General features: G+C 34.4%; 1 protein-coding gene and 1 long non-coding RNA gene across 3 annotated transcripts; both read right to left on the reverse strand.

Annotated features, from left to right (window-relative positions):
- Window positions 1–379: 379 nt before the first annotated feature.
- On the reverse strand, window positions 380–1,276 carry LOC132639893 (uncharacterized). The gene has a single exon (XM_060356278.1). It carries the CDS (start codon window positions 1,274–1,276, stop codon window positions 380–382), a length of 897 nt encoding a protein of 298 aa, XP_060212261.1.
- A 5,922-nt stretch (window positions 1,277–7,198) lies between these two features.
- On the reverse strand, window positions 7,199–12,189 carry LOC132641842 (uncharacterized). Of its 2 annotated transcripts, none has more exons than XR_009582996.1 (4): window positions 11,959–12,189; window positions 10,539–10,647; window positions 8,046–8,179; window positions 7,199–7,589 (listed from the first exon to the last, which is right to left on the reverse strand). It is a non-coding gene; the product is annotated as an uncharacterized LOC132641842 (long non-coding RNA). The 2 variants fall into 2 exon arrangements; XR_009582998.1 differs by having other exon boundaries at window positions 11,800–12,189.
- Window positions 12,190–21,695: the final 9,506 nt, after the last annotated feature.

Consider the following 21,695-nt stretch of genomic DNA (forward strand, 5'->3'; position numbering starts at 1 on the left):
TACCAACAACAATGCCATTATTTTTGCTCAATTGATAGTAAGACGAGAGAGTACCTTGGGAGTTGGTCATGTAAGATGTGGCTCCGGTGTCCATGTACCAATTGTTGTCATCGGGCGAATTCAAAGACATTGTGTGCATAGCATGATCAATATCCATGGGCGCATACCCACCATGTGATGACGGGGCTGCCAAGTAGAAAGACTGTGGAGGACGAGCACCTAGAACTCCCTGTTGTGACGGGGCTAGGCGTGGCTGCTGCCAGCCGCGAGGCTGCTGCCACCCAGCAGTGGGGTACGGGCACGGTGGGGTGGCCCACGGCTGTGGCCCTCAGGCAGCCCACGGTGGAAAGAACCACAACGGGGCAGTAGCCCCCTGGTGCTACGACGCGGCGGGCTGGTTGGCCTGGGCGTTGTTCCGGCTGCCCCCGTCGCTGCTTTGCCCATTCCCGCTGCCACCGCGGTTGTTGTTGCGGTTGCCGCCGCTGCGACCGCGGTTGTTCTTCTTTCCACGATTGTGAGAATTTCCTCGATTGTTGAAGGTATTTTCAGAATTGTTGGGCTGCCCATTACCAGAGAAATTATGAGGATTAATATTGTGGGAAACGAGAGCAATATTCGACCAAGAGTCGTGAATGGTGTCCTCGCCATGGCTGTCTTCCTCAAGTTCGAGCATCGACCGGACATCGTCAAAAGATGGGAGAGGAGTACGGTGCTGCACCGTCGTTCGAAAGGTTTTATATTCTTCCGATAACCCTCGCAGAAGACGAAGCACAAGTCGTTCGTCAGAAACTTTGTGGCCGACGTTTGCGAGATTGTCTACAAAAACTTTTAGCCTGGTGCAGTATGCTTTCACATTCGGAAAATCCACCAATTTGGTATTGGTGAATTTTGCATCAAGAACAAGAGCCCTAGCCGATTTGTTGTCCTGAAAGAGATGGACAAGACGATTCCAAGCCTCGGCTGCGGTGTCCTCTTGATGAATGATCGTGTTGAGAAGATCATTTGATATTGTACCATATATCCATTGACGAACGATGTCATCTAGCCGTTCCCATAGAGCCTTTGTAGCAAGTTTCTCGGCTGCGGTTGCCGGTGGTGGCACGGTAGGGGAGGCAGGAGATAGTATGTGGTCGATCACCAAGTTTGCTCGGCAATGGAGCTTGAAGATGGTAGCCCAGTTATTGTATTGGCTTCCTTCATAGTCAAGAACAATAGGAATGCATGATTTGATGTTGGTGACTGTAGTCGCAGGGTGCAACTTGGACGCGTCAGCCATGGAGAAGAGGAGGAGGAAGGGCCGAAGAAGAGGAAGACGAAAAAGGTGGTCAGCGGCTAGGTTTTAGGATGCTAGGGTTTTAGGAGAGACCTAGTCTGATACCATATAAGAGAATATTTGCCGTCATCATTCTCATTTCTTGAATAGGTTAATATACAGCATTTACAACATAATTGTAGGCTACAAATTAGGAACTAATTTGACTGATATAGTTCTAACATACGCTATCCTAAAATAGAAGATTACAAAATATATGTGACTAAATATTTACATAGTCTAACACTACACCATTTTCAATTGCGAATTTTCATATTCTTTAGAATACCTTCTTGATAGTTATACGAATTAACATACATGAATTTGTATTTTATTAATTTTTAGAAAAGTTATGCACATAATATTGAAATTGGAATATTTTTATCATGTAAATATATAATAAAAAGCCATTGTTGGTTGGGAAAGTTGGGCGATTAGCATTCCCAATTTGCGTAAACAATTTGCATCCGCTCCATTCAAATGACTGTTAGATTATCATTTATTATTTAAGGTTAATCTGGTGTTACAATTTAACATGTAGAAATATGATTATCCAATATGCAAGTCGTGTCTTTCTCTCAGAATTCAATTTTCAACAATTAAGTCGATCGCGCAACCTCACTATTAATCAATTTCTCTAATCCAAATTTGGAGTTATCTTCACACAACCTATTGCATCATGGTAAAGTATGTCTATTTTTTGTGATTCCTTTGTTTGTTTCACATATAAGATTTTGCATTTATTAAAATAGAAATAGGAAAGACGGAACGGATGGCAAAACAAAAAATACCACATCATGTGTTCTTTGTGAATAAGGAAAATAGCTGGAAAAATCTTACATAAAGAAATGCAGCGCAAATTAATAACCCATCAATCAAATCCGTCATAATTATAAGCAAATTCCAGATAAATACTCTAAAAGTATCTTTAGGTGAAAGGTTTTAAAATTTAAGTGTATATATATATATATATATATATAATATATTCAACAATTTTTGTTTTGGTAATAAGTTCACAGATATAAGAATCACATGTTTGAATCAAACAAAGGCAACCTATATTAATTTACAATTTACTTTTTATGGTTCCAAAGGGAACCTATACGTACAATTCTGATTTATATATGTCAATTTAACAAATAACTGCTAATTCGTTTGCAGGTGTACAACATGGAGTTGATAATGATCTACTAGCGCGCGCCATTCTAATGGAGACATATGTTAATCGAATTTTCATACAACTTGTAAAAAACACTACTTTTATTCGACAACAACTTCTTGATACATATGCCAAAAAGGCGGATGTTAACAACAACAACAACCCAGTGGAATCCCATATCTTGGGGTCTGGGGAGGATAGAATGTACGCAAACCTTACTCCTACCAAGGTAGGATGGCTGTTTCCGAGAGACCCTCGGCTCAATAGAAGCATAAAAAGGGAGTCAGATAAGGTTAAAAGATTCAAAACGATATTGCAATGAAATAATGCAAGCTTAACAGTAAAACAGGATAATCAGGGAATTCAAAGCGATATGGAAATGCAAATAACGAAAGCGGCACAGATAAAATTGAGTAATCAAAGTACAGAAAGTAGCAAATAATAACATAAATCAGAGCACAAGAAATTATAATGCGCTAATGCGCCTACTAATAAGGAAAGATAATGAGACTTATCTACTAGCCTTCTACCCTAATGTGGGTCCTCCACACCCTCCTATCTAAGGTCATGTTCTCGGTAAGCTGTAACTACGTCATGTCCTGTCTAATCACCTCTCCCCAATATTTCTTTGGCCTACCCCTACCTCTTCTGAAACCATCCATGGCTAACCTCTCACACCTCCGCACTGGGGCATTTATGTCTCTCCTCTTCACATGCCCAAACCATCTCAGTCGCATTTCCCGCATCTTGTCTTCCACCGAGGCCACTCCCACCTTATCCCGAATAGCCTCATTTCTAATCCTGTCGCTCCTAGTGTGCCCACACATCCATCTCAACATTCTCATCTCGGCAACTTTCATCTTTTGGACGTGAGAGATCTTAACTGGCCAACACTCCGCCCCATACAACATAGCCGGTCTAACCACCACTCTGTAGAACTTGCCCTTAAGTTGTGGTGGCACCTTCTTGTCGCATAGCACTCCGGAAGCTAGCCTCCATTTCATCCACCCTACCCCAATACGATGTGTGACATCATCGTCAATCTCCCCGCTGCCTTGCATGATAGACCCAAGGTACTTGAAACTACTTTTCTTTTGGATGGCCTGAGCACCCAGCCTAACTTCCACGCCAACCTCGTGAAGTATTTGTAATCATAAGTGATGTTGCTCATATTCACATTAAATATGTGTTGTTGACATATCAGATAATTGAATATTTGATATACTAAAAGAACTAAATAAGAAAGGTTATACACTGTGTACAACTACAAAATATAATAGTAACCCTCCGACCAAAGTAATAGAAAAAAAGGCTCAAGAAATGTTTCTCTCTCTTGAAAACAAAGGATATCCTTTCAATTTCATTTAGTAATATTTGGTTAGATTGTACTTTGCAACAATAATAAACGTTGATCGTATAAGCTAATTGTTCATCAATTTGAGAATGTATTCTTCCCTTTCAAATTTTCTGCAATTCATCACACACTTATTCTAATATTATTTCTAATGTTTTAAGAAGTTTGTACTCATTAGCATGGAATACACGTGCAACGCATGTGTCCAAGAACTAGTTAAAATAAGAAACGTCTGTAGAATAGATAAACCAATCTCTGTGAATTCGACATCTTTTTAAATTATAATTTGACAGAGTATGAGTAAAAATCAATATATATTATAAAGCTAGGCATATACAAGGTGATGCGGCACCTCTCTATGGCCAAGAAACCTATTTATCTTTTTTTTGCCATTTTCCTTTCATTTTTCCATTTACTTCATTTTAAAAAAATCCAAAAGAATTAAAGATTTCAGTTATTTCCCATTGCTGTTACATGCTTCATGTTAATTAACAGAGGTTAAAACTCTTTCACTCCCTCACGTTATAACACTGCAATAACTATAGAAGCCCAATAGTCTAATCCTATTTTGCTTTCTACTATAAATCTCAAAAGATCAGTTATGTAGCATTCATGGTTTTCTCATATTTTTTTTTTTACTTTTCTCCCTTATTTTTATCTAGAAAATCTGTAAAAATAAAATAAATAAAATACACCTTATTTATGTCATTCCTTATTATTCGAGTAGCATTTATTTCTTATACACCCACGTTCAATTCCTTCTTTATCAAATCCTTTCTCCGCTGTATCACTAACTTAATTTTTCTTTTTTAATATCCACATTTCCTTCCCATTAAATCTCATTAATTTGACATTGATAACGTATATATATCAGGAGCAAGTGTCGAACCTATAAATAGAAAGCTAGTAGCCATTGATTTCAAGCTATTTAGCTTCTTTCTGGCTTTATATATGAAATTGTTGTCTCACCATTTTTTTTTTTTTTGTGTTTGTGTGTGTGTAGGTTTTCCCTTCAAAGGAGTAGCAAGAAGATAGGAAAAGAACCACAAGCGAAAGATTGTTTTCCGCAAGCCTGCCCTAGCAATTTATTGCGTCAACTTTAATATATGAATAGACATATTATGAGGATAAATGAGATATTGATAAAAGCTTGGCGAAAAAGGTAGAGATGAATTTGATGGGGTACGTAGCGGAGGAGAGTGTATTTAAGATTTCATGCACGTATTTTATGTTTTCGTACTGAATATACAATAAAGAATATACAATAAAGTTAACAAAAGAGTTGATGGAAGTACTTTTCTCCTCCTTTTCTTCTTATTTGTTTTTGAGACTCCTTTAAATAATACTACATGTGATAAATTTATAGGATGTATATGGAAGTATTGATATGGTAAAAAATATATAAGAAAAGAGGAAGAAGATTTTGCATAAAATTAGGAGTAAAATTCTTACTGACTTTAAGCGAAAATCTGGGCCAAGAAAATATTAACAGAAAATGTAGTAAAAATAACATTATGCCAAAATTTGCAAAGGTTATAAGAGGGGTGATGAGTAAATTTGAGGAAAAAGCAGGAATGAAAATGGTAAAAATGGAAAGAGAAAAAGGAATAAAAGGAGAGAAGATAGGTTTTACATAATCTCCCTATTTTGATTTCCTCATTCACCTATTCACGTCCATTTGTGTTCTTGTGCATTCCCTCAGTTTGGAAGTTTATTAATTCTGTCTTACTTTCCTTATTTTGTCTTTTTATTCCTTTAGTCTTAGATTAAGGAAATCTTTCAAAGTCAATTATATATTCTAACTTATGACATATATAAAGAATGCACTTATAAACAATACAATTATGTACAAAAATATATTTACCTACATTATACATTTACTAAAAGGGTAGAGTAACAAAAAAAGTAATCCACCTAAAATTAATTTTTTAATGAAGTTAAAAAATAATGATGAAAACTAGAGGAAAAAGTTTTTGACTTTCTTTTACGATAAATATTTTCAAATTTTGTTTTAGAAAAAATATTTCTTATGTGAATAAAAAAAATTGGTGTGATGATGTTATGGTAATTTATATTTTCATACGATTATGTTATGAATTTAATTTTTCGCTTCGCTTTTGAAATAAAAATTCTATTAGAGACTTCTGAATTGAAATTATAAGTTTGTATTTAAAACTATTTATTTTAGTAAATTTGAAGATATTTTAGTAGTTGTAAAACAAATTGACTATTTGAATGTTCAAGAATAAGGAAAACTTATTCCGTAACTTACTACGTAAAGTTTTCTGTGACCGTGCAAAGCGCGAACCAAATTTAGTAGTAAGCAATATGCTAAATCAACTAAATAAACATACAATGATGTTTCCTTTTTATCAAGAAACACAATTATCTTTTTTTTTCTTTTGACCTTTTCCCTTTTTTTTTCCCTCATGTATGTATTAGGTTAAAAAACATAAAGTCATTCTTTAACTCTCTTAATTATGTGAAATATGCTATGTTCAAAAACTAAAAAACAAATACTTTTTAAATAACCCAGAAATGGGTACTGCACCCCACGATCAATTCTTCAAATACAAGATAATTGCTGCTCTTAAAGAACCCATAAAGGGTTGCTTTAAAGTTTCAGTTTTTTTTTTATTTTTTATCTTTGGTCACCTATTACCTATATTTAGACCTTCATTATCAACTATCACAATAGTTACACTTACAGACTTATAATAACAAATATCACTACTAAAAAAACAGGTTTTACCGACCTCAAAAAATGGCTATTTCCGACATCATGAGGTCGGTTTTGGCCAAAAACCGACCTCAAAATCAGGTCGGAAAACAGTGGGTCGGAATTATTACCGACCTCATGAGGTCACAAAAAACCGACCTCATGAGGTCGGTAAAGTTTTTTTAGCCAGATATTAATTAAATAAAATACCGACCTCATTAGGTCGGTAAATTATATTAATAATATAATTATATGAGTTTACCGACCTCCTGAGGTCGGTAATTTATATGAATATATGATATATTTTGCATAAAACTGACCTCATGAGATCGGTAATTTGTAATTTCTGGGAATATTATGCATAAAACCGACCTCATGAGGTCGGTAATTTGCAATTTCTGGAAAAAATTTCCAGAAAACCGACCTCATGAGGTCGGTAATTAGCAATTTCTGGGTAAATTTTGCCCATAACCGACCTCATGAGGTCGGTATTCTGCAAAAAAAAAAATTGTAGCAACCTAGTTGTTACTCCAGCTGCCTCTCTGTCAAGATGAAAATAATTTTACTTTCAACTAAAACGAGCCCAAATAGCTGCCAATAATACACCAAACTACTATAAATACATAAAACAATAAGCTACTATTACAACACATATAAAACAAGAATTATATTCTCTTCTTTTCAGAGATATTTCCATAACAAGAAATGATTCCAACAGTTGCGCAGAAACTAATATAAGGCCACAGTTGCACTTGCTATCAACAATAATGAGAAATAAGACATAGACATTACAGTTCTTCTATATCAGTCAATTCAATGTGACCAAATTTATGGATCACTGCAATTGCATTTATCTATAAAACAATGCCTGAAACAGAACTCATTAGACTGATAAGACTTCAAGGATTCGATGAACAGAGCGGACCACAAACAATTTGAAAGAACATCTTCATGGTTTCACCTACTACGAGAATCAAAGCTGTCGCAGTCCCTGCAGATAGGTAAACAATAGGGAAGAGAGCAAGCCAAACCCCAAGTCTTTCACCTGAAAGTGCAAGTGAATACAATTTTGGCAATGTTAGCAAGCAAAGTGAAACTATGTTCATTTCCTTACGCTTAAAATAACAAGTAGGATTTAAATAACTCTATCATCATTTCATACATCTCATGGGGACACCGTTTGACTGGTCACAGAGTCTAAGATATTCATTTGGACTTAAGTATTCTAATAGTGGTAGTGAATGAAAATACTCCCTCCGTCCCAATTTATGTGACACTCTTTTGTTTTTAGTCAGTCACAAATAGAATGACACCTTTCTATATTTAGTAAAAATCTAACTTTATGAATTGAAAGACATGGAGTTTGACGTATCGGATAAGTGAGGTTTGAGATGCTTAAATAGGATATAAATTGAGCAGAGATAATAGAACGAGATAATTAGATTGGACAGGCAACTTTGAATAGTTGGTAGCTAAAAAATTTATAACTTGATTTTCTTACCAAAAGCTGCTTGTGCAAGTTCCACATATATATTGTATCTCTTCCCGGGAACTGCTTCATGCAGCTGAACAAGGATCCATAAAGTATAGAGTTGCCAGAAATAAGCTATAGTTAAGGAAATTATTCCCCAGCTCCTGCATTCAGAAGGAAATATTACTGTTTCGATTCTCTCAAGAATATTATAGGTAAAATTTTGTAAGCAAGACATTTATTTGACAGACGTAGGCTATGACACTCCTAGCTCACTGCTTGAGTTTCACTAAGCTGTTAGCATGATAACGCTCTATGTTCCTTTCAGAAGACTAAAATTTAAGAGTATCTGGTAAATGCTGGCGAAAGGTTAATTAAATTGGAAATTTAAGGACATAGAATGGACGATCAGTTATTTAAGAGGTATACATCAGATCATAAAAGGAAATTTAGTTATTAAATTTACAATATCTCCTATCACTGAAGATGGAACATACAGTAACAAGGGCACAATAGTCAACTTGGTAGTTTCAGTAGCATTTAGAGATATTAGATCTTAAAGTCAAAATGATAGGTCAAAATCATCTAAAGCAATCATATTTGGGCCATCCCAAAAGTAAATTCACATAGCCAACAGAAAACAAACCTGCCTTAAAATTTCCTGGACCAACTGTTGACTAAATTGCAGTGCCAAGAATGTTACAAAAATATCAATTTTCTTATATTAAATGGTTTCGAAACCACATTAATTCCTTTTATACATTATTGTATCAAGATTTATTAAGATATGTGTAGTTGATTTTTAAAGTAAAAATAATTTTTGGTAAATGTACTGAACTTAAATCCTTTGATGCAGCATGGGACCATCTTTCTTTAAATGACATGGAAATGCAAAAGGAAGATGGAATAAAGGTATAGGCACAAACCAAATGAGTACCTTCAGCATAGTGTAGCAGTCTTATTTCTCAAAAGATGATAACAAAAATTGGGAGAGGACCCAGCTGGAGAGGTATATTTCTATGAAAAGGCAAAGTAGTATGAATGCCAAGAATTGGTGCAGATATCTTTTTTTACTGATTTCATTTTAAATTTGAGAAAAGCAAGAAAAAGTAAGTCCAAAGAGACAGATATAGAAGATTTCTTGTTGGTCCACAAAACGATAATTTTCTTAAATAGTAACAAATCAATAGATAGAGGGGTCCATTAATTCATCTTAAATGAGTGCACTATAGTCAATCAAGGTCCCCATTTTCAAAGACAACTGATATGCATTTAGAAAAGCAGTAGTTATAGTTCAAAAAATAGCAGAAATATCAAGACTTTCGAGACTGAAGATTTGCTTTGAGAAAATGTATGAAACAAAAACAATTTTCCCAACTCAAGTAAATCCCCCAATTAGCAAGACAGAGTTCTTTAAACCAAGAAAAAAGAAGATTCATAGAAAAAACCAAACCAGAATAAGCCTAAACTTTCCTGAAAGCAGTCAAAAGCTGGTAGCTTTCCAAGCAAATTCTAATGAAGTTCTTACATATAGATCATATAACTTTAAAGTCCCTAAAGAAATGAAAAAAGATCCAAACTTTGACCATAACACTATCAACAATAGCAATAACAAGCACCAAACAGATGGAAAAGAGATAGTAGTTCTTTAAACCAACAAAGCAGAAGCTTTATAGATACACCAGAATAAGCCCAAAAATTATTCTTGAAAAGCAGTCAAAAGACAGCTTTGCAAGAAAATTTGAATATAACCCTTACCATCATACTACAATAAATCCACTGATGAAGAAGTCAATAAAAATGAGGAAACTCAAGTCCCAACTTCTGAAGATAAATGCAAGCAAGTGGCAGATTAAAAAAAAATGAGGAATCTTTTTTTGACCTTATTCTTCCCACAATGACAACAATAATAGTAACCAGCCAAACAATCAAAATGAGGAATCTTTTCCCTGCAAAAACAACTGTAACACTACCTATTTATCCCACCTTAATATTACATATTTTCTATGTAGTTAGCACAAGGGTGTTAAAGTTGTACAATCCAACAAAGCTACACAGTTGAGGTAGTGGGCATTAATCCTTGACCACTCTATGGCAAGTAACACTAGAAACCACTAAATCAAGCGATAATTCCATACTCACAAAAATTCATGTAAAATAGCAGAAACAAGGAATAAAGGAAAAGTATGGGGTCAGCTAGTCTGTTGAAAGTAATTTTTAGTGAAGTTACATTAAGGCACCAAAAACAAACATGAACAGATGAACCAAGTTACGGAAACATCATACATTATTGTTGGAAGTTTATCATCTAGATGCTATGCAATCTTCCATAGCTTAAGCAAAGAAATCAGACCACTGAGCAGTTTGTATAGTTTTGCCTGACCAAAAAAGATCAAGTTTTTGTTTTTGTGGGTACTTGTCAAAGAAAATTATGTTCCTGTGAAATGGTTTTTATGCATCTTCCCTGTGTTTTTTCTATTAGGATAGTAACTTCAGCAAACTTGCAACAGCAAAATGAGATACCTGCAGGTCTTGCTAATGAGGAGAACAACTTTGTATCTCCATCTAAAGTTGTTGAGATATGTGGAAATATCCAAAACAACTGCAGGCAGTCAGGAATTTAACAAACCACCTGCAGATCATACAAGCAGTAAGGGAGGCATCTTGGTTATTGTAGATAATGCAAGTCTTAAAGTTCAAGTTCAGGAGAGTAGTAGCATTAATCATCAGCTTGGTACTACTTGTAGTACTAATTTGCAGAAGCACATTAGTTTGGTGTCAAGTGCAACTGGGAATGCAAAGAATCAGGTGCAAGAAAAGGAAAATGCAGACATTCAAAACACAAGCACTGCAGGTCCTAAACAGAAGCAGCATGGTACTAATTTGCAGAATTTATAGCAGCATGGTGTAATATTTCTTCAAGTTCCAAGAGCAAAGCAATAGAGAACAAAAAATGTAGATTTGAACGGGCAAAGCACATGACGATTAATAATGATGCTCCTAAACTAAACATAGAACAATTAGAAATGGATATGTGTGGCAAAGCTAGAAATTTCATTAAGGATGTTCAAGATTTAATACATATGTATAAAAAATGATTTTTGCCTATATGCACATTATAATTTTACAATAAAGGGTGTTCAATTGAGCACCATTCTGTCTATGCGGCTACACCACTGGATATGCTAATAATGAGTGCACATTTACTTATGGGAAAAAAAAGCACAAACAGAGCAAAAACAAAATTCGACGATGCTGATGAAAAAGGGGCAAGACACAAAACTAATATCATTCATCGAGGAAACCATTCTTCGGATAATAATACCCGAAGGTTTCTAAACTTGATTCAGGGAGTTTCTACAATCCCCGTCCAGAGGATTTATCTCTAATAACGTTGCTTTCTTTTTCACCAACACATAATTGAAATACGTATATAGCAACAGACTAAATTAATTAAGAGAAAAAAGTTACACGTTTCTCTTGAACTATGCAAGTTCAATTCATTTGTCAGCCATATAGAGAAACAAGACATATTAGGCAGAAAAAAGGAAAACACTAAAAGAGGCACTACATCAGAGAAGTTGGGTTTGCAGCTCCTAATTAAGGGAAGAAAACTGCAAAAGAATATATAACTAACTCAGATCTAGAAAATGAAATAGACAGATAGCAAATGCACTAGAGTTCATACTGAGTCCTTAACTTCCAAATGAATAACAAAAATATTAACTGCAGTACCAACTAGCAAGTTTACCAGAGTTGGAACCCTATCAACAAAAGTAAATACCTCTCATTTGCAATCCACTATTAGCTTATTTCTAAGAAAAAGGTACTCCAAATAAAAAACTGAATCATTTGAGAATGGTGCAAAACCCTGTTCTTCTTAGAAGGATTCAAGAAAGTCTGGTAAAGAAATTAGTGAATCAAAGGAGAAGTTAGGGCTTACCCAGAAGATGGAAAATGAAGGTGGAGAGCATTGGAAGAAGAGAAGGGCGTGAGATATGGGGAAAATGAAGTGAAGAAAGTGTGAGAGCTTTTAGTCAATCAGGTAAACTCTTTTTTCAATGTCATATCTGAAACAAGCTTTTTTCAGCTGGGTAGGAACGGCGGCGGCGGCGACTGGCAGGAATGATGGTGACGTCGCCGGAGTTATTAGGGTTAGACAGAGAGGGGTGGGGGGGGGGGGGGGGGGGAGAGACGGTGAGAGGAAAAGAGAGAAATGGGAAAGAGACGGGTTTAATTTCATCTGTCTTGATTTTAGTAGACTAAGTAATTATACCGACCTCATTTTATTTTTAATTTAAAATAATATCGATCTTGTGAGATCCATATTCTTTTAAATTAAAAATAAAATTATAATATATTTAGCATGAAATAAATTTTTGACCTAGCGAGATCGGTCCATTATTTTTTAAAATTTTGGTATATTATTACTGACCTCACGAGGTCGGTTTATTTTAAAAAATAAATATTACGACTTTACCGACCTCAACTGAGGTCGATTTTTTGAGATCGAAAAATGCTGTTTTTTTAGTAGTGTGTGTTTGCTCTTGGATATATTTAAATGATTGGAGAAACGTTAAAAAAGAGGATTCACAAAGATTTTGAAGAAAATAAGGGGAATAGTGGTATTTTTCCAGTTATTTGAGGAGAAGTCGGTTTTGATAATTTTGTCTGATTTTTATGAGATAAAAATTTTCTAATTTTGAATGCTGACACTAAATACTCCTTACCTATAGTTGTTTGTATTTCTGATAGTTTCTTATTTTTCCTATTCAATATGAATCTAAGTGTTGGAAATTGATTTCGTAAAGAAATGGATCTTGAGTATAACTTAGTGAAAATCTTAATTTCACCACTTATCACATTGGTATTTATCCATCTAAGTAACAGTATGTGATACAGAACCTAAAACTAGTTTATGAGCTGTTCAAGCCCATATAAAGAGACCATTCAACGAGATATACCTTGCCTGCATTAAGATTTAAAACTTGTTGTCTACTTTTAGGAAATGTTTGGAACAGAGAACTTACAATAATACAACGCCGTATTCTCCGAAAATTGAGGGACTCGCCTCTCCTCCGAAATACCTATTTACGTTTCTAACATTTTTGGAAAATTAAAAAATATATATTATATCTTACTATAATTATTAGCCTCTTATCAATATCGGCGTTTCATTATTCTATTACAGTTACTAGCTATTATTATTATTATTATTATTATTATTATTATTATTATTATTATTATTATTATTATTATTATACGAGACCAATTCACCCCCAATATTTTCGGATTAACCCAAAACAATTTTCATAGGCCACTACCCATTTTAATTCACCCCAACCCAATTTTCAGACCAGTCTACATTTTATTCCCAGCCCACATTTTAATTCACCCCAGCCCACATTTTCAACCAATTCAGCCCAATACATTACCCATTAAACCCGGTCCAGCCCAAAAATGGACCCGACCCGTTTTCTAATTAAATGAAAACGGGTAGGGTTCCCTACCCCTTTCATTTTTCCTTCAGCCACGCCGCATTCTCTCTCCCCTTCCCCGCTCCTCTCTTTCATCGTCATCGTCATCTCCTTTCCACCTTCTCTTGTCCCCCTACGCCACTGCCACTTCCACCTTCCCCTGTTCCCTCCGTCTGTCACCCCCACTTCATCTTGTCCCCCACGCTCCTCTCTCTCTTCCATTCGAACGAAAACCCTAGCTCAAACCCAAGATCGACGTTATAAATAATGGTTTCCAAGTCAGTTGAGGGAGGTTTTTCGATTCATGAAATTCCCCTAGAACCTGGGGATTTTCGGTTCAAGAAACCCCCCTCTAAGAATCAAAATCTTTTAGCCGCCGAAAGTTTCCCTGAAAAATTAAAGATTTTGAAGCCCCAAAATTCTCCAAATATAGATATATATCAAGTTTCAGTAGTGATAAGAAATCCTAAACATCGAATCAAGAACATTAAATCATTTTTTTTATTTTTTTACTTGCCTTTGTGTCGCTTTTAATCTGAGCGTCACAATCTCGGATTTTTGATAGTGTCTCGAGTATAGATCGAAACCCGCACCCTAGTTCGCTGCACCCCAAAAAGGTCTGTAATTCCCCTTTCTTCTCACTTTTGCATTTTTGTTCTGTCTCTTTGGTTATTTGTGGTCGATTATGTATTAAGTTAGCATGTTTTATGTGTTGTTTAGTTTAGTTACTGCATGGCATGAATTAGATGTTATTAGTCTTAAATTTTATTAAGTACATGATTGGTTCTATTTCTGCCTATCGCTTTCTCAAGCATTTGCTATATTCCTATTACGATCCTGTTAGCATATTGGTTTGCTTGTGTAAATGATTAATTTGATCATATTGTGCTAGCTTGAATATCTTGTTTAGTCAGAATCGTTGAAAAATGCTTATGTAATATGTTTGATGGTTTACCTGATTCCTATGTGACTTGTCAGTAGCTGTTTGGTATTTGGAAGCATAAAGTAATCTTTAAGCATTCATATGTCTGGTTACTAGTCAATATAGAGCTGTTATTTTAAATGATGTTTGGCTTTAGGAAGTTTAAATTTTGTTGTATGTTAAACCCTGATGACAAATATGTGTTATCATGTTAATAAATTAGCTTGAATGCAACAGGAAAGTATGAGTGTAAGGTTTGAGTATGATAATTGTTTTTTTTTAGATATGCTAAATATTGATCTATGAATGCAAAGCTTAAAGTAAACTGAAGAAAGTGCCTCTCTTATATGTTTTGTTGATTAAACTTATCTCAAGCATGTGGATTTGTAATCAAATGTATACACAATTGGCTCAAAACTCAGTTTGCTAGAAATGCTCGTTATGCTGTTGCGCTCATGAGTTGTTTGGTTTTAGTTCATCAGAATAGTCTAGTGTTTGCGAACAGTTACCTTGGCTGATTCAAACATGCTTAATCTATGTATATCCCTACATACTGTGTATGCAAATAAGCTCAAAGTATCTAGCAGCAAGAATTTTTATGCAGATTAAGTTTGTTTGGCTGGCTATTGTTGTTTTTTTTTAGTTGGTTTAGTTTACCTCTTGTGCCAAAACTGTTCGGTTCATTGTAGAAGCCATGCCCTTTAGGTATTAGCATGCCATATCTTGAAGTGTCCAAGTCAGTCTATCTGATTCCTTTCTAGTTCGAGCTATTTATGTGTCGGTTCCGTAAGCATGTTCATGTCCAACCAGTCAAACACATTCATGCATTAATTTAGTTTGTTAATGTTTTGACTAAGGTTTAAATCATTGCAATATAGAACGCATCAGTTGGTGATTTGAGTCCTCTGTGCTCTTATCTTTTGAAGTTTGTTTGGTTTCTAGTCAATTTGGATTATCTGTAATGTTTTATTCGGATATGGTTCTATTTTTTGCACTCGGTGTTAGTTATTGTCATGCTCTGATGATGAGGAGTTCTATTTTTTGTTGCTGCAGTGCATTGGATTTCCCTGTATATGTTTACACACATGTTTTCGAAGCAATATCAATCAATTGGCTAGCTGCCACAATCTTTAACCTTTAACATTAATGAGTATTACATATGTCTACATACATATTTTCGAAGCAGTATCAATTAATTAGTAGCTGCTACTGTCTTTAACCTTTGGTATTTGAGTCTATGATTAAAACCATCACATAGATTTGATATCTAACTTATACCAGTATGAACCAGTAGCTAAGTTGGAAAAATCAAGTCCCTAAAAATGACTGGTACATCGATTTTTAAACTCTATGGATTTTAGTTTGGCTTGCAATTAAGTTTAATGTGGATTTTCTTTGGAACTTGTATCTCGTTAGACTCTGCTGGTTATGCTTTTTGTCTAAGAATTCACCTTTGTTTATTTATTTTCCTTATCTAATCTGCTCATTTCCTGATCCTTGTACTTTTATTTTATGCATGACTACCGCGTACGAGTCCAAGTGACTCGTCATCTCCCGCATTTAGCGTGGGGCTAAAAGCCCAACAAGACTCCTCTCGTGTTCAGCCCTCTGTCCGCAGCAAAAAATGATCCATAAAACTCTGTGGCCCAAGCCCAATGGACTGGAACGGTCCACAGCAACAGCAATCTGACTGCAGTAGCTCTCTTTAAAATGGGCTGAGCCCATTCAAATTATATATTCCTCTACTTATTTTGTGCATATTAATTTGTATTATTCAACTAACTCTTTGTTTGTTTTGTTTTCTTAGTTTAGATAAATCTTAAATAATTAGTAGGTTTAGTTTTAATAATGAGTAGTTAGTTTAAATAAAACCAATAATTAATCCCATAAGTTTCATTTTCTTCTTTCCACATTAAAATTATTCATAGAATCTATAATATTTGCTTCTAGAATAATAGATGGCCTAAATTCATATTTTTGATTTCCAAAACACCACTAATACGTAAATATAAATTCAAGCATATTTTCTTAAATAACCCTTCAAATTTGGAATCAATTACACATCATTTTAGCTAAGCATAATTAATAAAGCTAATGAAAAGGAAGGAAATTTATGTCTCTTTTCCATCATATTTAAAGAAAAATAAAGCCTTTCTACATCACCATATTGATACAATATAAGTTTTATTTAAAATTCGCATTAGCTATTTTGTATCTTTGTTTATACTCTTAAATCGCAAAAAAAAAAAAATCATTAATATCTCATCATTTGAGTTGTTTCAAATATTTATTAAAACATTGCACAAACCCGTGTTTTCTTCTATTTATATATTCTATGCAAATCTTATTTTAAAAAAGCATTATTATTTAGAGCTTTAGCAATTTTTATAAGTTTTATTCGAAATGGCATTTAAAATTTTCTTTTATGCAAATCATTATATTTTCTCTAAATTTCATCTTAAGCAACATTTTATATTTTCTTTAAAACTTTAGCAGTATTTATAAGCTATTTTTGTTAATTTTAAATATTATATTTGCATCTTTAGCCCTAATTAATTAACGTAAGTTTGGCCGGATAACCGTACGTTAGCGTATTCTAAAGGATGCCTAACCCCTTCCCTTTAGGATAATATAGAGCCCTTACCTAGAATCACACTAGTTAAGCAGACTATTAACGGAGGTTTAGTTTTAGCTTTACCTTAGTTAACATTTAGGTGTCCTAATTCATCGTTAAATTAATTAGGTGGCGACTCCTTAAAATAAGCAAAATAAATAGGAATCACCAATATGTTGTACTCCCGCTTTAACCCGGTTAAAATGGGGTACGACAGAGACAAGAAGAGATCTATTAAGAGAAAGATTTATTCTAGATAAAATCTCTTATCCCTTTTTCATCTGATGTTGGACTCTTCAACAGCCCACCTCACACTCAGAACTAGACACTTAAGTGTAGGCTATTCTAATATGGGGCTCAACAGCGGTACACATTAATTGGGATGGATCCTGCTCTGATACCACGTAAAGAAATTGATTTTTGGTCTAATTCAGCTCCGAAAACTAACAACACAAACTGCCTCTCAAAAGCAAAGTAATTACCCAAATTTGCCCATATATGTATTAATTACTAAACTATTAACTCGTGATAAAATATTTACCCGAATGCCCCCACCATCTCTTTCTTGGCTGCAAGGCAACATGGCCCGACAATTCTAAAAGGTAACCACATGCACATGGCCTATAACGGCAGGGTTAAGGTCTGTGTACATCCTATCCTATCCAAACCCCACTTGTGGGATCATACTAAGTATATTGTTGCAACTACGCACATGGCCCCCACCCTCTTTTGCCATTTTTCTCTTAGTGGGCGTTTGGCCATAGAAACAAAAACAAAACAAAAAACACTTTTTTATTTATTTATTTTGGAGTTGGAGTTATGTTTGGCCATAGTTTTTGCAAGTAGTATTTTGTTGTGGAAATGTACTTTTTTAACAAGATTTTGATTGTGAAAAAAGTGAAAAATAAGTTTTTATTGTTTTTCAAATTTCAAATACAACTTGAAGTTGTATTTGGAATTTTCATGGCCAAACACTAATTTTTGAAAAAAAGTGAACAAAAATTTCCAGAAAAAAGTGAATATTCTTATGGCCAAATGGGTCCATAATATATTTTTTCTTTTTGTGGTTAGTTGATCTCTTTCGTTGTTCTCCTCTTTTTTTCTTGTCTTAGAACTAAGGCGTGAAACTGCTGGTTTGTTTATTTACAAGCTCTTCCTAATGAGTTCTTGGGTATGTTTTGAGTTCATTTATGTGTTTTCAAGATTTAGTTAAGTGCTGTCTAATCCTCTTTCTTCAATGCTTTAAGTTCAAGTTAGAGGATCAAATGTTCAACAACACTCCGATCCTTCTCCGTGGTTAAGTAGCTGTCTCATTAGCATCCCTTACACTCTTATTTTCCGTGGATTATATGAACGATTCTGGCTTAGTTTAATTTCAGTTCAGTTAGCCCAAAATCAGTAGCTCGTTCGGTCTGAGTATATTTTCTTTTTTATGAAATGGTTAGGTTGTTTCATATCCTATTTAAGTCAGTCCTTTATATTTTGTGGAGTATTTCGGCTCGTCAACAGTATGCTTTCATTATAATGGTAGTTTGGATCAAATAACATTCCCCTGTATCAACTTGAGTATTAGCAACTACTCATTTATTTTTTTGAAAAAAAAAAAAACAGCAGCTGACTAAGATTTTGTCTGGCTAAATTGCTTCTTGTACAAAATATCTATTGTTTCAGTTGTACCTAAAAGTGAATCTCTTCTCTTTCAAACAAACTGCAATTTGTTACTATCATGTAACGTCGAGTTTTTTTTTTTTTTTTTTCCTTCTTTGACAAACTGATTGGAAAATCCAGTTATGACACTTTATTTGAAATGATGGTTTCCCTTGAAAACTATGATTTAGACAAAACAAGCAAGTTGGCTTCTCTTCCATAATATAATCTCGGTAATTTTAAGATGCAACCAGCCGACTTATGGGCTTATTTAAATGAAGAACTATTTTGACAATCTAATACAATGTTCAGTTAAGGGGGCTTACATTTTATTTTGTTATTTCCCACTCCTTTTCGCAAAACAGGCTTGCCTAAATGTCTAAATCAATTCTGTTAATCAAGTTCATGAGCACTCTATTCATCCTTTAGATGATACATTAAAGCTCTTCATTTTCACGCGAGTTACAATCCTGTACAGTAGGTGCACAATGCGCAAGCAGCTGAATATTAGCTTTCCAGTTTTATTCGAATTCAAAAAGATTCTGCGATCATGTTTCCTTTATCTTCTTAAATAATGGCCAACTGTCAGCCTAGTTTGGGGTTCATATGCTGGCAGAATTTGATTAAAAATGCCCTGTCTCTGTTTTGTGTAGAAGTCAAGCATGCTTCAGTATGATAGGTTAGTGTGGCTTATTTAGCCCCCTGTAGATTATCTTTAACTTATTCTTGTATGTCTCATGCGTTATAGCCTATTATATCAAGCATGGCTAGTTGTTAGTTTGACCTGTTTTAGTTAAGCACGTCTTTCATCATTATTTTAGCGTAATCTGTCCAGTTTGAGCATGCATCCTGTGTTAGCTTTGCTTGGCGTCTAAATGAGAATCTAGTTAATCTTGGAGTCATTTTGACCTATGGTGTCTAAAATAATGAACTGGATTTCTAAACGATATGGTTTTCTCTATATTGGTACTCTGTTGAAATTGATGATGAATGTTCGAAATTCTGTATGGATGAAATGTGCTAGCAATGAATGTCTAGCCCTTGTTAGACTTTGTTATTTCTCTTGTTTGAACTTAAACTATGTGTCAAATTAGAATCCTGTTAAAGGTACTTGCTTAAAACATCATCGGTCCAAAGAAATCTGTCAATCATATTAGGTCGCCTGTGATTATTTGGTCTGTTGATTGACTCTGCTAAATCCCTACCCATGTAAACTTGCTATATGTCGATCTTGGTATGTGCACAGCAGATTCTTAAATTCTTTTGTGATCGTATGCTAGACTGAAATTTGCTTCTGCCCCGCCTCTTAAGTACCCGAGTATGCATTTCATTTAGTTGAGCTGACGGCTTAGCTTAAAAAAAAAGACAGTCTCAATCAACTTATGCTCGTATGAGTGCTAATCATTATTTTCCTTTTTCTTTCACATGTACACATGGGAGCATTCTTGAGTCTTGCAATGAGACTCGATGGCGCCGCTGGATCAAAACAGCATCTCTCCTTCACTTCGGTCCTTAGTTCTCTCGAAACCTACCCGAATAGAAATGATGAGGGTCGGGAATGAAATCTCGAATTCATTCTTATTCGGTTCTCTTCCTCTTCTAAGGGTAATCTGAGTTAGAAGCAAGAGGAAGAGGGGGAAAAGAACGAGAATGGCTGCTGCATTTCTTCAACATATCTGTGCTTATTTAATTATTAGTATCCTTGTGTGATTGTTTATTTGTTATGTTTAGTTTAATGACCTTGGACATCTAATTTTAGAAGGGTAGTTAGGATATTGTTTTGGTGAATCTTGAGGAGTAATTATATTTTAGACACTAACCGAGCTCACTTTGAAGCTTCAACAAATTATTTTTTAGTACGCAAACCAGATTCTTTATTTGAAAAAATAAATAAATAAAAAATAAAGAGAACCTTTGCTGATTTTACTTCACGTAGCTTTTTTTTTTTAGAATGAAGTCTAATTTAAAAACCAAGTTTCATTCAAGGTTTTACTTTGGTTAATAATGTTATTTCAGGTATTGGAGTTTGCTTAAATATTTTTCATCAAATAAATCTATCATACGAAGTAGCATTCATTTTCTGATGAATTTAATCTTCCTTTGAATATAAGTAGAGTCATCTCAATTTTTCAAATCTTGTTCACAACAAAATTAGTATTTTTAAAAGGTTTCGACTGAGTCGTTTTCAAGTGAGGAAATAGATTTTGAAAAAATGATCTTCTCAAATAAAGTTGACATAAATGTTTTTCTCTAAGTTAACTTAGTCAGTTTCTCTTAAAACGAGGACTTTAAACATTTTTTTACTTATCCTTAGCCCCTTTTAAATTAACCTAAGTTTAACCGGTTAACTATTTTTAATGAATGTTAAGGAATGTCTAACTCTTTCCCTTTAGGATAATTAGAACCCTTATCTAGAATTTATTAGGTTCGTAAGACTTTGAAAATAGAGTTTAGTTTAGCTTTATCTTTATCTTAGTTAATAATTAGGTGTCCTAATTTACCATAAAAAATAATTAGGTGGCGACTCCTTAAATAAAATAATAGGAATCACTAATCTGTTGTACTCCGCTTTGATCCGATCTAAATGGGGTATAACAAATATATTAATATTAATACTACATGGTATTATATAATATTGGTTAAAATATGTTTTTATTCAACTATGAAGCTCAAAGAAATTTAAAAAAAGAAGGATAATAAAAGGCTAACAATTTCAGTTAAAATAAAGCCCAAACATGACATCCCAAACGACCTAAGCTAGCCCATTCACCCAAGCCCGATAAGAAGAGCCTTCAGTAGCCCACATGAAATTATCCTATACAAAATATCAATTTGCTAAAGTCAAAAATAGGGTTTTTTTTTTTTTTTTTTTTGCTTATCTACACTCAAAAGTGGCGCCTCCTTCCACTTTGAGACAAGAAAACATTTCACTTCATCCATGCCAGAAGATTGCCCCCTTCAATTTAGAGTAAGTTGCTCATCCTTTCACCTTTTCTCTCCTTGCTCTTTCTCCTATACAT

The sequence above is a fragment of the Lycium barbarum genome, chromosome 5, assembly GCF_019175385.1.
Source record: "Lycium barbarum isolate Lr01 chromosome 5, ASM1917538v2, whole genome shotgun sequence".
NCBI lineage: Eukaryota > Viridiplantae > Streptophyta > Magnoliopsida > Solanales > Solanaceae > Lycium > Lycium barbarum.